The 13,571-nt window shown below is 43.6% G+C and overlaps 1 protein-coding gene across 1 annotated transcript in view; it reads right to left on the reverse strand.

Moving 5' to 3' along the window:
- Positions 1-13,571, reverse strand: part of polr1a (RNA polymerase I subunit A) — a 151,578-nt gene that overhangs the window by 14,903 nt on the left and 123,104 nt on the right. The window contains exons 32-33 of the mRNA XM_087991257.1: positions 13,428-13,545; positions 6,809-6,973 (exon numbers count right to left, since the gene is read on the reverse strand). Of these exons, the coding sequence (XP_087847383.1) occupies positions 6,809-6,973; positions 13,428-13,545 (283 nt within the window). The remainder of the gene's footprint in view (positions 1-6,808; positions 6,974-13,427; positions 13,546-13,571) is intronic.

Consider the following 13,571-nt stretch of genomic DNA (forward strand, 5'->3'; position numbering starts at 1 on the left):
CCGAAAAGACCACTCCCTCCGTGACTCCCTCAGCAGGTCCACACCCCCCACCAACCCAACCTCCATTCCCGGCACCTTCCCCTGCAACCGCAAGAAATGCAAAACTTGCGCCCACACCTCCCCCCTTACTTCCCTCCAAGGCCCCAAGGGATCCTTCCATATCCGCCTCACCTCCACACACATCATTTACTGCATCCGCTGCACCCAATGTGGCCTCCTCTATATTGGGGAGACAGGCCGCCTACTTGCGGAACGTTTCAGAAAACATCGCTGGGACACCCGCACCAACCAACCCAACCACCCCATGGCTCAACACTTCAATTCCCCCTCCCACTCCACCAAGGACATGCAGGTCCTTGGACTCCTCCATCGCCAGACCATAGCAACACGACGGCTGGAGGAAGAGCGCCTCATCTTCCGCCTAGGAACCCTCCAACCACAAGGGATGAACTCAGATTTCTCCAGTTTCCTCATTTCCCCTCCCCCTACCTTGTCTCAGTCCCAACCCTCGAACTCAGCACCACCTTCCTAACCTGCAATCTTCTTCCTGACCTCTCCACCCCCACCCCCATTCCGGCCTATCACCCTCACCTTATCACCCTCACCTTAACCTCCTTCCACCTATCGCATTTCCAATGCCCCTCCCCCAAGTCCCTCCTCCCTACCTTTTATCTTAGCCTGCTTGGCACACTTTCCTCATTCCTGAAGAAGGGCTCATGCCTGAAACGTCGATTCTCCTGCTCCTTGGATGCTGCCTGACCTGCTGCCTTTCAATGAGTTGATCTGATAATCCTCAACTCCAATTTCCTGCCTTTTCACTATAACCCTCAATTTCCTCACTGATTAAAAATCTATCTTGGCCTTGAATATATTTAATGACCTAGCCTTGATAGCCTTTTGCAGCAAACAATTCCACAGATTCACTACCCTCAGAAATGTAATTCCTCCTTATCTCTGTCTTAAATGTGTGACCCCCTTGTTCTGAGATCATGCCCTTCTAGACTCTTCCACAAGGGCAAATAACCTCTCCTACCAAGTCCCCAAAGAACCTTGCATGTATCGATAAGGTTACCTCTCATTCTGCTAAATTTCAGTCAGTACAGGCTCAATGTTCTCAACCTCTCCTCATTATACAGTCCCTACATGCCTAAGATCCACCTAGTTAGCCTCTTCCCCAATAACAAACATTAAGTTAACTGGCCTATAGTTACCTGTATTTTTTTATGCTTTCTTCTGTTTAAATAAAGGCACTGCATTGGCAGTTTTCCGATCCTTAGGATCTTTTCCAGAATCTAAGGATTACCCTTGTAGGACTACCCTTGTAGCTACTTCTTTTAATATCCTAGATGCATCCCGTCAGGTCAAGGGGACTGATTGGTAGTTTTCTGAGCACTTTTACCCTAGCGATATTCCCTAGTGATATTTGTTTCTTCTCCTTCTTTTGCCCCTTGATATTTAGTAGTCCACAGGAAGGATTGCTTATAGATCTCTCAACATTAGCAAACTGCAACAGTACTTAATTTAAGCCTTTAAGGATATTTATAAAAGGAGTTGATTTCTTCACTGCTAATGCTGCTCCATTTTATTCTGTCATCAATCTACAATTTCAAATGATTGGATTTGAAAATGTACACTTTTGTGTCCTAACGCTGGTGATTCCACATTTTGTGTTTCAGATAAATATTTATATCTGGTTCACACACTTAGATTAGATTACTTACAGTGTGGAAACAGGCCCTTCAGCCCAACAAGTCCACACTGCCCTGCCGAAGCGCAACCCACCCATACCCCTACCCCTACATCTACCCCTTCCAGGTTTAGATTACTTACAGTGTGCTTATTGACATTTTAAGCAAGTGGGCCCGGGTAAATCTACATCATTAATGGCATTTGTACAACTAAATGTTTAGTTCTTCAGGTATATTCAATGTGGTAATTACAACAATCCAGTATCTAAACAAAAATTGAGAAGTTGAGACAACTTCTCTAATTTCCTTCCCCTAATGTCATCAATGCAAACCTCTGTGACCTCATGGTAACCTAGACTTCATGACCTTGCATGTCCTCCTTGCGAACCTGCGCCATTCTACTCATCTACCACAGCCTTTATGGCCTCCATGCTAATACATCCCTCTTTAACCAGTCATGCCCCTTACATCTAACTAGCCAACTCAGCTATTATACACCAAGGGATCTTCACATGTAAAGATGAGATGAAATAAATTTCAAAGTGTGTATTGAAAACAAAACATTATTAATAAAAGCATTTACTACATTTCATTCAATTGAATAAAGCCTTACAACAAATATCTCAACCAAGTACAAAATACTTTATCACAACAAACACTGGGATCTATAATTCCATATTACAGAATCAATAACCACTGCTAGTTGTGAAGCTATGAAACAGAAGGCAACTGATTGTGATAATGGAAGAGTGAAATTAGTCATGCAGCAGCAATTCAGTACAACAGCTATCAGGGTGAAAAAAACAAGCAATGTTCTTTTTAAACATGGTAGACAAAAGTTTTCAAAGATTTAAAAGGTAGGATTTTTAAATGTTTTGATCCAATGAGCCTGGAGAAAGTGAGGACTGCAGATGCTGGAGATCAGAGTCAAGTGTGTGGTGCTGGCACAGCAGGTCAGGCAGCATCCAAGGAGCAAGGGATAGACGTTTCTGGCATAAGCCAGCGACTTGGGATTTTCTAAGGTGGAATTGGTCATCCTGGGAACAGATGTGGCAGAGGTGGGGGAATTGGGAATAAGGGATGGCATTTTTACAGGAGGTAGGGTGGGAGGAGGTGTAGTCTAGATAGTTGTGGGAGTCAGTAGGTTTGTTGTGGCTGTCTGTGGTTAGTCGGTTGCCCGAGAATTCCTCTGACTCCACTGCATCTGTTCCCAAGACCAGTTCCACCTTAGAAAATCCCAAATGGCCTCCTTCTTCAAAGATCGCAATTTCCCCTTCCACGTGTTTGATGATGCCCTCCAGCGCATCTCCTCCACTTCCTGCACCTCTGCCCTTGAACTCCAACCCTCCCAATGCAACAAGGACAGAAACTCCCCCCCCCCCCCCCCCCATAGTCCTCACCTTCCACCCCACAAACCTCTGCATACAAAGGAATCCCGATTATCCAAACGAGATGGGCGGGTACTATTTTGTTCGGATAATTGATTATTCGGTTAATTGATTTCCTCTGGGGCTCTGACTTTTCTGTGAAGTCTGCTCCCCCCTTTTCAAGAGACAAGGCAAAGGCACACTGTGTGCGAGACCCCGCCTCCCCATCCACCTCCAAACCCATCTCCCCCAACCCTGTCCGCTCCCACCCCGCCAACGTCCATACCCACCCTAAGACTCCACCCACTCCCCCAATCTTGCACATCCCCGTCCGTTTCCCCGCCCGCCACTTCCGGGGCAGCTGGACTGGACACCAACAGTAAGACTGCTGCTGCTGCCTTTGTGGCTAAGTTTCCAAATAACACGTGCGCACACACAACGTTTTGACGGTTCCACCTCCGCCCTGTACAGGTCAATGTTGGAGACATTATCTGGGGAGGGGGGGGGGGTTTAGGGTACTGTATCCATTGCACCTGATGTAGCCTCCTCTACATCAGAAGACTAGACGCCAACTTGTGGATCGTTTCAGTGAACATCTCTGGGACACCTGCACCAACCAACCCCACTGCCCCCTGGCTGAATACTTCAACTCCCCCTCCCACTCTGCCAAGAACATGCAGGCCCTGGATCTCCTCCATCGCCAAACCACCCTACATCTGGAGGAAGAACGCTTCATCTTCCACCTTGGGACTCTGCAACCTCATGGGATCAATGTGGATTTCACCAGTTTCCTCATTTCCCATCCCTCCACATTATCCCAGTTCCAAGCCCTCGTGACATGTCCATCACCTTTCTCATCTATCCACTGCACTCTCCTCTCCAACCTATCACCTTTCCCCCCCAACCTTCATCTACCTATTGCATTTTCAGCTACCTTCCCATTTATCTCTCAGCCCCAGCCCACAAGCCTCATTCCTGATGAAGGGCTTGTGCTTGAAATGTCTATTCTCCTGCTCCTCAGAGCTGCCTGACCTGCTGCACAATGAGGCTGACACTAATGGGTTATTGGTAATTTACAAACCATTCACAACCAACCTTTCACAATCTCAAAGCATAGCTGACTGCCCCTAAAGAGGTCTTGGGATCCGAACCAAAGAGGTATCCTGTGTATCTAAGGAGCTGGACTAAGTTCATGATTACTCTCACAGAGTCTAACCTACACACCTTGGGTATGAAGATAAACAGAAATCTATAAAAAGTGGAGGCAGCGGGTGACTTATACAGCTGGTTACCTTTGCAAAACAGATGCATATGAAACATGCCCTTTCCCCATGAAAAAGAAAAGGTCCTGTTCAGAGACAGATGTTACAATTTGAGCAGTATTATTATTTTAACCACTATGGAGAGACTCTCTGGTGGGAATAACATTTGTACCCAAGTACCACATAAGAAACAGGCACAGGGGTAGGCTGTACAGCCCCCTGAGGCCGAGTCCACTATTCAATAAGATCATGGCTGTTCCGAATGTGGCTTTAAATCCATTTTTCTACTGATCCCCTGTAGTCTTAGACTAACGCAGATTAAAAAAAACCTGTTTAACTGGAGCCTTAAATTTATTCAATAAAATGCTTGCTGCTGCTCTCTGAGGTAGAGAACTCCAAAGATTACCCACCTAAAGAAAAAAAATTCCTCATCACCTTCTCAAATGGAGACTTCTTATTCTGAAACTATGAACCGTGGTTCCAAACTCCTTTAAAAGGGGAAAAGTCTCCTTGAGCATTTACTCTCTCAGTCCTATTGAAAACATTCTTGATATCAAAAACATCACGTTTTATTCTTCTAAATTCCAATGTGTACAAGCCCAAGAAAGAACCCTGCATTACTTGACTGCAAAGATCTTAAAACCAATTTCTCCCTCTACATTCTTGCTTGACTGAATCCATAACTCAGAAAATCTCCAATATATTTTATTTTATTAGAAAGGAAATTGGGTCAAATTAAGATAACGATTGTTCCCACTCTCCCACCTAGTGCGTCACTCAGTACCCCCTACTCTCCCACCTACGTCACTCAGTGCCCCCCATTCTCCCACCTACTGCTCACTCAGTGCCCCTCGCTCTCCCACCTACTGTCACTCAGTGCCCCCCACCTACTGCGTCACTCAGTGCCCATTGCTCTCCCACCTACTGCATCACTCAGTGCCCCCCCGCTCTCCCACCTACTGTGTCACTCAGTGCCCCCCTGCTCTCCCACCTATTGTGTCACTCAGTGCCCCCCACTCTCCCACCTATTGCATCACTTAGCACCCCACACTCAATATATAAGATCCTGGAATGACTCAGCTGCATGGTTGTTCAAAGGAGGAAAATAATCCTCAGAGCATCTGCAATTTCCCCCCTGACCTCCTTCAATATCCTAAGGAATAATCCAGCTGGCCTTAGCGACTTATCCACTTCCAATTCCTCTAACACTTTCTCTCTGGTTATAATTAATTTGTCCAATATTTCACACTTTTCTCTTGGGTTACTACATCTTTTCTCTCTGTGAATATGGAGACAAAACATTTATTTAAAAGTCTTCCCATATCTTCTGCATCTTCACATAAGTTGGTTCAAATGTTACTTGCAACTTGTCAGCCCAAACCTGGATATTGTCCTGATCCTACTACATTCCTGTGGATTGGAAGGTAACAATATATCCCAATATTTTAAAGTGGAATGATCGACTTATTGGTAGTGGGGAAAATGTTATTATAACAGATAATTATTACAAAATTGTTTTTTATATTTTTGGTTAATAATTATAAAAGATAAATGCTATTACAGAAGATTAAACAGCAGAGCACTTGGAAATAGTGACAGGATTCAACACCATGGATTTATACAAGGGAAATGCTTGACAAATCTACAGGAATATTCCGAAGATATAAATAGCAGAGGTGATAAGGGGATCAAGTCGATGTGCTTTACTTGGACTTTCTGAAGGCTTTTGATGAGGTCACACACAAGAGATCAGCATGCAAAATTAAACTGCGTGGGATTTAGGAGTTGTGTACTGACTTGGACAGAGATCTGTCTGGTAGACAGGAAACAAAGAGTAGGAATAAATGAGTCTTTTTCAGAGTGGCAGACAGTGACAGGTGGGATACCACAGGGATTAATGCTTAAATCACACCTATTCACAACATATATTAATGATTTATATGAGGGAATTAAATGTAATATCTCTAGGTTCACAGATCAGCACAAAGCTGGGTGGGAAGATGAACTGTGAGAAGGATGTGGAAATTCTTCGATATGATTTGGACAAGTTGTGCGAGTTGACAATTGCATAGCAAATTAAGAATAATGTGGATAAATGTGAGATTACCCACTTTGGTAGCAAAAAAAAAGCAAGTCAGATTATTATCTGAATAGTGACAGATTGGGAAACTGGGGAAGTTAAAGATCTCAGTCTGTTTGTATACCAGTTGCTGAAAGTAAGCATTCAGGTGCAGCATGCCATGAGCAGCAAATGATTATGAAAGGCCAGCATGAGTCAGCCAGCCCAGTATTGATGCTATGGAGCTGCTTTTGATGACTGACATCAGAGATCCCTCACGTACAATCCATGTCTTTGTCACCTTCGTGTGTCATTCAAATAGTACAAGATTCAAGACGTCACTGTGCCCACATGAAGTTACTTACTCAAGTTAAAATGGAAACTAAACAAAGAGCATAAAATGCTTTTGCGTGTTAACAAGATCTTTCTTACCGAGCATGGTTGCATGTTTTAAGAACTTATAGCTGGTTTCAAAGGTCATCTGCTGAAGGGGCGAGGAGCTTGACTGCATGCCAATTCGATTAAATGGTTTGTATGAACCATCAAAACACATGTAATCTGCCACAAGAGAAAGATGGCGAGGATCCACTTGAATGCCTGGGTAAACAACAGTGAGACAGAGAGAGAGAAGAGAGATAGGCAGGGGACAAAGAAAATATGTTTCAACTAATTAAAAATACTGAATATGATCAATGAACCTAAGCATCCAGTTCAATGTTAGGACAGCATCACAATACTGGATCATCGGACAACAGAACTATTTGGACATCATGACGAGCAACAGCATTCCTGAATTTTAGGCAACACGTTGTTACCTTTTGAACAATACTTGAAGTCCACCCAAGTGAAAGGAAAGCTGTTCCAAAAATAGTTGATGACTCAGCACACCATCAGACCAAGAAGGTGATTAAGGATATGAACCAAATCAGTGGGCTGCATTTATCTGCACTAATGCACAACAGACAAACTCCTTCAAAATCCCACCTCCTTTGCTAAGCTGTTGTTAATCAGGATTTGATTTCTGTGAATGAGCACGATTTACTGACCGGTCTGGGAGTCTGCAACAAATATCTTCTCGGGATCTGGCCACATGTTTATTAACGACCTGAAGTAAATGCTAATTTGAAAAAGCTGGTGCAATATGCTGTACACAAAAAATGCCCAGTGACCCAGGCTGTTTACAAAGAACTGAATGCTGCATTTGCAAAACCCAGCTTCTGGCAAACACTAAAAAGGGAGGCAATGGGTTTGTGGTCTTATTGTGGGACTGTTAACTGAGACACCCAGATAATGTTCTGGGGACACAGGTTCAAATCCTACCACGGCAGATAGTGAAATTGCAGTTCAATAAAAATTTGGAATTAAGAGTCTAATGATGACCACAAATCCCTTGCTGATTGTCATGAAAAACCTATCTGCTTCACTAATGTCCTTTAGAGAAGAGAACTGCCTTACTTAATCTGACCTTACATGACTTCACACCCACAGCAATGTGGTTGACTTTAAATGAGAGCCAGAGAGCGACAGAGAGTCAGTGAGTGAGAGAGAGAGGCAGACAGCGACAGAGAGAGACACACACACACACACACACACACACACACACACACACACACACACACACACAGGAAGAGGAAGGCTTATGTGAGGAGGTGGTGGTGTGAAGGCTCAGTTCGGGGGGGCCAGAAAATCTAAATAGAGGGCTAAGAGGAGCCAGGAGGGGACATGAGAAGCTGTTGGTGGATAGGATCAAGGAAAACCCCAAAGTCTTCTATAGGTTTATCAGAAATAAAAGAATGACTAGACTAAGATTAGGGCTAAAGATAGTAATGGAAAGTAGTATCGGAGGACATAAGGGAGGCACTTAATGAATACTTTTTGTCAGTATTCACACTGGAAAAGGGCAATGTTAGTGAGAATATGGAGATACAGGCTACTGGATTACAAGGGTTGACAACGAGGTGGTTTTAGCAATTTTGGAAAATCTGAAAATAGACAAGACCACTGGGCCAGATGAGATTTATCCTCAGATTCTCCAGGAAGCCAAGGAGGAGAATACAGAGCCTTTGGCTTCAATCTTTATGACGTCGTTGTCAACAGGAGTAGTGCCAGAAGACCAGAGGATATCAAATGTTGCTTCCTTGCTTAAGAAGGGGAGTAGAGACTATCCTGGTAACTATAGGCCAGTGAGTCTTACTTCGGTTGTGGGTAAGGTGTTGGAAAAGGTTATTAGAGATAGGATTTATAATCACCTGAAAAGGAATAATTTGATTAGAGGTAGTCAACACGGTTTTGTGAAGGGTAGGTCATGCCTAACTAACCTTACTGAGTTCTTCGAGAAGGTGACAAAACAGGTGCATGAAGGTAAAGCAGTTGATATGGACTTTAGTAAGGCATTTGATAAGATTCCACACGGTAGGCTGTTGCACAAAATACGGAGTATTGGGATTGAAGATGATTTAGCGAATTGGATAATAAATTGGCTAGTTGAAAGATGACAGAGGGTGGTGGCTGATGGGAAATGTTCATCTTGGAGTACGGTTACCAGTGGTATGCCGCAAGGATCTGTTTTAGGGCCTCTGCTGTTGGTCATTAATATAAATGATCTGGATGTGTGCACAGAAGGATGGGGTAGTCAATATATGGATGACACGAAGGTAGGCAGAGTTGTGGATAGTGCCGAAGGATGTTGCGAGTTACAGAGGGACATAGATAAGCTGCAGAGCTGGGCTGAGAAGTGGCAAATGGAGCTTAATGTAGAAAAGTGTGAGGTAGTTCACTTTGGAAGTAACAGGAATGCAGAGTACTGGGCTAATGGTACAATTCTTGGCAGTGTAGATGAAGAGAGACCTCGGTGTCCAGGTGAATAAATCCCTGAAAGTTACCACCCAGGTTGATAGGGTTGTTAAGGCGGCATATGGTGTGTTGGTGTTTATTGGTAGGGCAATTGCGTTTCGGAGCCACAAGGTCATGCTTCAGCTGCACAAGACACTGGTAAGGCCGCAACTAGAGTATCGTGTACAGTTCTAGTCACCATGTTATAGGAAGGATGTGGAAGCTTTGGAAAGGGTTCAAAGGAGATATACTAGGAGGAGGTTGCCTGGTATGGAAGGAAGGTCTTACGAGGAAAGGCTGAGGGAACTGAGGCTGTTTTCGTTGGAGAGAAGAAGAATGAGAGGTGACTTAATTGAGACGTACAAGATAATCAGAGAGTTAAATAGGGTGGACAGTGAAAGCCCTTTTCCTTGGATGGCTAACAGGAGGGGACATAGCTTTAAGTTGAGGGGTGATAGATTTAGGACAGATATCTGGGTAGTTTCTTTACTCAGAGTAGTAGGGGAATTGAATGGCCTGCCTGCAATAGTAGTAGACTCGCCGACATTAAAGGCATTGGACATACATATGGATAATAATGGAATGGCGTAGGTTAGATGGGCATCAGATCAATTTCATAGGTCAGCGCAACATCAAAGGCTAAAGGGCCTGTACTGTGCTGTAAAATTTTACATTTTATGTTCAAGAGAGAGAAAGAAAGGAAGAGAGCGCGCGAGAGAGAGAGAGAGCGCGTGATAGAGAGAGAGCGCGCGAGAGAGAGAGCGCGCGAGAGAGAGAGCGCGCGAGAGAGAGAGAGAGCGCGAGAGAGAGAGAGCGCGAGAGAGAGTGAGAGCGAGAGAGAGAGAGAGAGAGCGCGCGAGAGAGAGAGAGCGCGCGAGAGAGAGAGAGAGAGAGAGAGAGCGCGAGAGAGAGTGAGAGCGCGAGAGAGAGAGAGCGCGAGAGAGAGAGAGCGCGAGAGAGAGAGAGCGCGAGAGAGAGAGACACACACAGACACAGAGAGACACACACACCACACACAGAGAGACACACACACCACACACAGAGAGACAGAGAGAGACACACACACATTTTACGCACAGAGAGACACACACAGACACAGAGCGAGTCACACAGAGCGAGTCACACAGAGCGAGTCACACAGAGCGAGTCACACAGAGCGAGTCACACAGAGGGAGTCACACAGAGGGAGTCACACAGAGGGAGTCACACAGAGGGAGTCACACAGAGGGAGTCACACACACATTTTATGCACAGAGCAAGAGACGCAGACATAGAGAGAGAGAGAGCGAGAGCGAGAGCGCGAGAGACACACACACACAGACCCATACAGAGACAGGAAAGAGACAGACAGACACACAGGCACAAAGAAAGAGAGAGAGCCACACAAGCAGACACAGAGCGAGACACACACACAGATAGAGAGAAAGAGACACAACACACGCACGCACACAGACACACACAGAGATACAGACACACACAGAGATACAGCGGGAGAGTGCGTGTGCACGTGCACCACCACTAATTGCATCATCCTCATGCCCCATCTAATCGCAACTGATCACCTTAAATCCGTGTCTTCTGGTAACAGAGGCTTCCGCAGTGGGAAACCTCTTTAACCTGTTCACTCTATTAAGCTCTTGTTATGTTATATGATTAAGCTCACCCTCAGCCTCCTCTGTTCAATGGAAACAATTCTAGATTACCAATCTTTCATCAAATTTGCAATTTGTAGGCATTAGGAACATAGCAACTCCATAATGTAATATTTGGGAATGTAGTGACCAGAACTGTACATAAAACTCCAGTTGCAACTGGACACTTCAACAAGCTAAGTCCATAACCCATATACCATATCATTATTGGTTCCATATCCACAGGTGCTTCATGTGCCAGTTTGATTGGCACCAAATCCACAAAATTTCCCTTCCCCGCCGACACTTAGTAGCATCAGTGAGTATCATCTACAAGATGCATTGCTAAGATTTACAAAGGCCCAGCCATTCATGCCCAAATCACATGAATGTATTAAAGAGAAAGCCTGCCCAATATCTGTGGCAAAGCATTTTAAAGTTTCGATGCACTTAAATAACAAGTCACCTTGTCAGCTGTTTTGGAAATAGGCCTTTTACTTGGGGAAAATTTGTCTTAGGAAAACAAAGTTATTTCCATTCAAGTCAATTAAAATGTCAATTTGTAAATTATATTGATCCAAAACATAAAATCTGTTTAGCCACTTGAGGTATAATATGTTATATAAAATCTGATTAGCCACTTGAGGTATATGTTATATAATATGTTATATAATATGTTATATAATTCACTGCACATCAACGCAGAACAGAGTGGGCAATATCCAACATCCCTTTGGCTTTCAAAAGGAGACATTAAACCCAGACTTATCTGGTCACTCAGAGGTAAAGGTTCCCGTTTCAAAGAATAGGGAATTATCGCTTGTCAATATTTATCAATCAACTAAACTCACTAAAGCAGACTGAGTAATCATTAAATTTTGTTTATGGAAGTTTGCTGTATGCATATCCATGATTACATTTTCCACTACACAATAGATGCACGTGAAAAATTCTTCATTAACTGGAAAGTATTTTGGGAGAACTTGAGGGTGGAAGAGGTGCTATATAGGTGCAAGTCTTTTCTCTCTCAATGGCAGTACTATTGCTTGATCATTACTCATCAATTGGACTCGTTCTTATAAATGTTCCCTAAAGACACAGTATCAGGAGGTGCTAATTGCAGAACTTTACCTGTTGTAGAACCTCAATAGGTAACACTATTTTTCAGTGACAACTCTGCTGCATTTATTTCTCTTGAACTATTGATTGTGCCAGAAATATATAGGCCACTATTGATAGTGCACCCAAGAGACTCTGGATGTTTCCAGTAAATTCTCCAAAGGTAACTGCTGCACCTTCAAGGGTGTGTGGAACAATTACCAGGAAGAATCCATTAACAGTAGAAGCTACATCATAAATATTATCTATTATTGTCATCTTTCAAATGATGTAGACAAGCAGGAAACTCGAAGAACACAACAAGCCAGGCAGCATCAGGAGGTGGAGAAGTCAACGTTTCAGGTGTAACCCTTCTTTTTCCACCCCCTGAAGCTGCCTGGCTTGCTGTGTTCTTCCAGCCTCCTGCTTGTCTACCTTGGATTACAACATCTAACCATCTTTCAAATGTGTATGTCTGTCTGTGTGTGTGAGTGTCTCTCTCTCTCTCTCTTAAGGTTTGATCAGAGACAGTTGATTTTGTCAGAAGGTGGTCATGGGAGTCTCATAATGAAGGCAAAAACACTCCATATCCAGGGCAGTTTAGTAAGATGAATCCAAAAGTAGCTTAGTGGTATGAAACAGAGGGTGGTAGTAGAAGGCTGTTTACATGAGTGGATACAGGAACCCTCAACCTTTAAAAAGTATGTGGATGAGCACTTGAAATGATATAACAATCAAAGCTGCAGAGCAAGTGCTAAAAAGTGGGATTAGCATAGGTTGGTTGGTGCAGACTTAATGGGCCAAAGGACCTCTTCTGTGCTGTGTGACTCTATAACTCCAGAATCTTTTTTGTCAAGTGTGGGATATGGAAAAAAGGCAAACAATGCTGAGTACAGTGTCACTATGATCTACCTAAACAGCAGAATAAGCTAGAAGGGCTGAATGGCTGTCAAGGAGTGATGCCATTTGTCAGGATATCTTAAGTTCAGGGTGACATAATTTCATCAAAGACCTTTTTGGTAAATATCACCCATGAATGGCATTCAACAACAGTGAATTCTGTTCAATGTAATAATAGTTTTGTATATCAATTTTACTGTTACAAACAAATTTTGATAACAGATCAGTTGAATTGCAGCATTATTCCAAACCAATAAACCATTAGCTGAAGACCCATTCTCGGGCAAAGCTGCCCAATCGACAATCAAACATTCACTTTCTTAATAGTTAACTCCCTCCATCACTGCTGCGCAATAGCAGCGGTTTATACCATCTATATGGGAATTGCAGCAACTTACCAACATCACCTTCCAAACCCACAACCTCTATCATATAGAAAGGTAAGGGCATCAAGTGCACAGTGACACCAAAACCTGTAGGTCACACACCATCCTGACTTGGAAATGCATTGCCATTCCTTTATCATCACCAGACCAAATTATGGAAATCCTGCACTAACAGCACAACTAGATGAGAAAAAGTAGGCTTACCATATACAGAAAAGACATCTTTTATTTCTTTCTCTATGACTCTTAGAGCAGCTTCAATACCATATGTGTTGGCAAAGGCATGGATGTCGTTTGAATATAAACGATTGAGATCCAAAGTCTAAAGGGACAGAAACAAAGGGAGTC

Source organism: Chiloscyllium plagiosum, unplaced genomic scaffold (assembly GCF_037043375.1).
Source record: "Chiloscyllium plagiosum isolate Xiang-an unplaced genomic scaffold, Cpla_swu_hap1 HiC_scaffold_1, whole genome shotgun sequence".
NCBI classification, from domain to species: Eukaryota; Metazoa; Chordata; class Chondrichthyes; order Orectolobiformes; family Hemiscylliidae; genus Chiloscyllium; species Chiloscyllium plagiosum.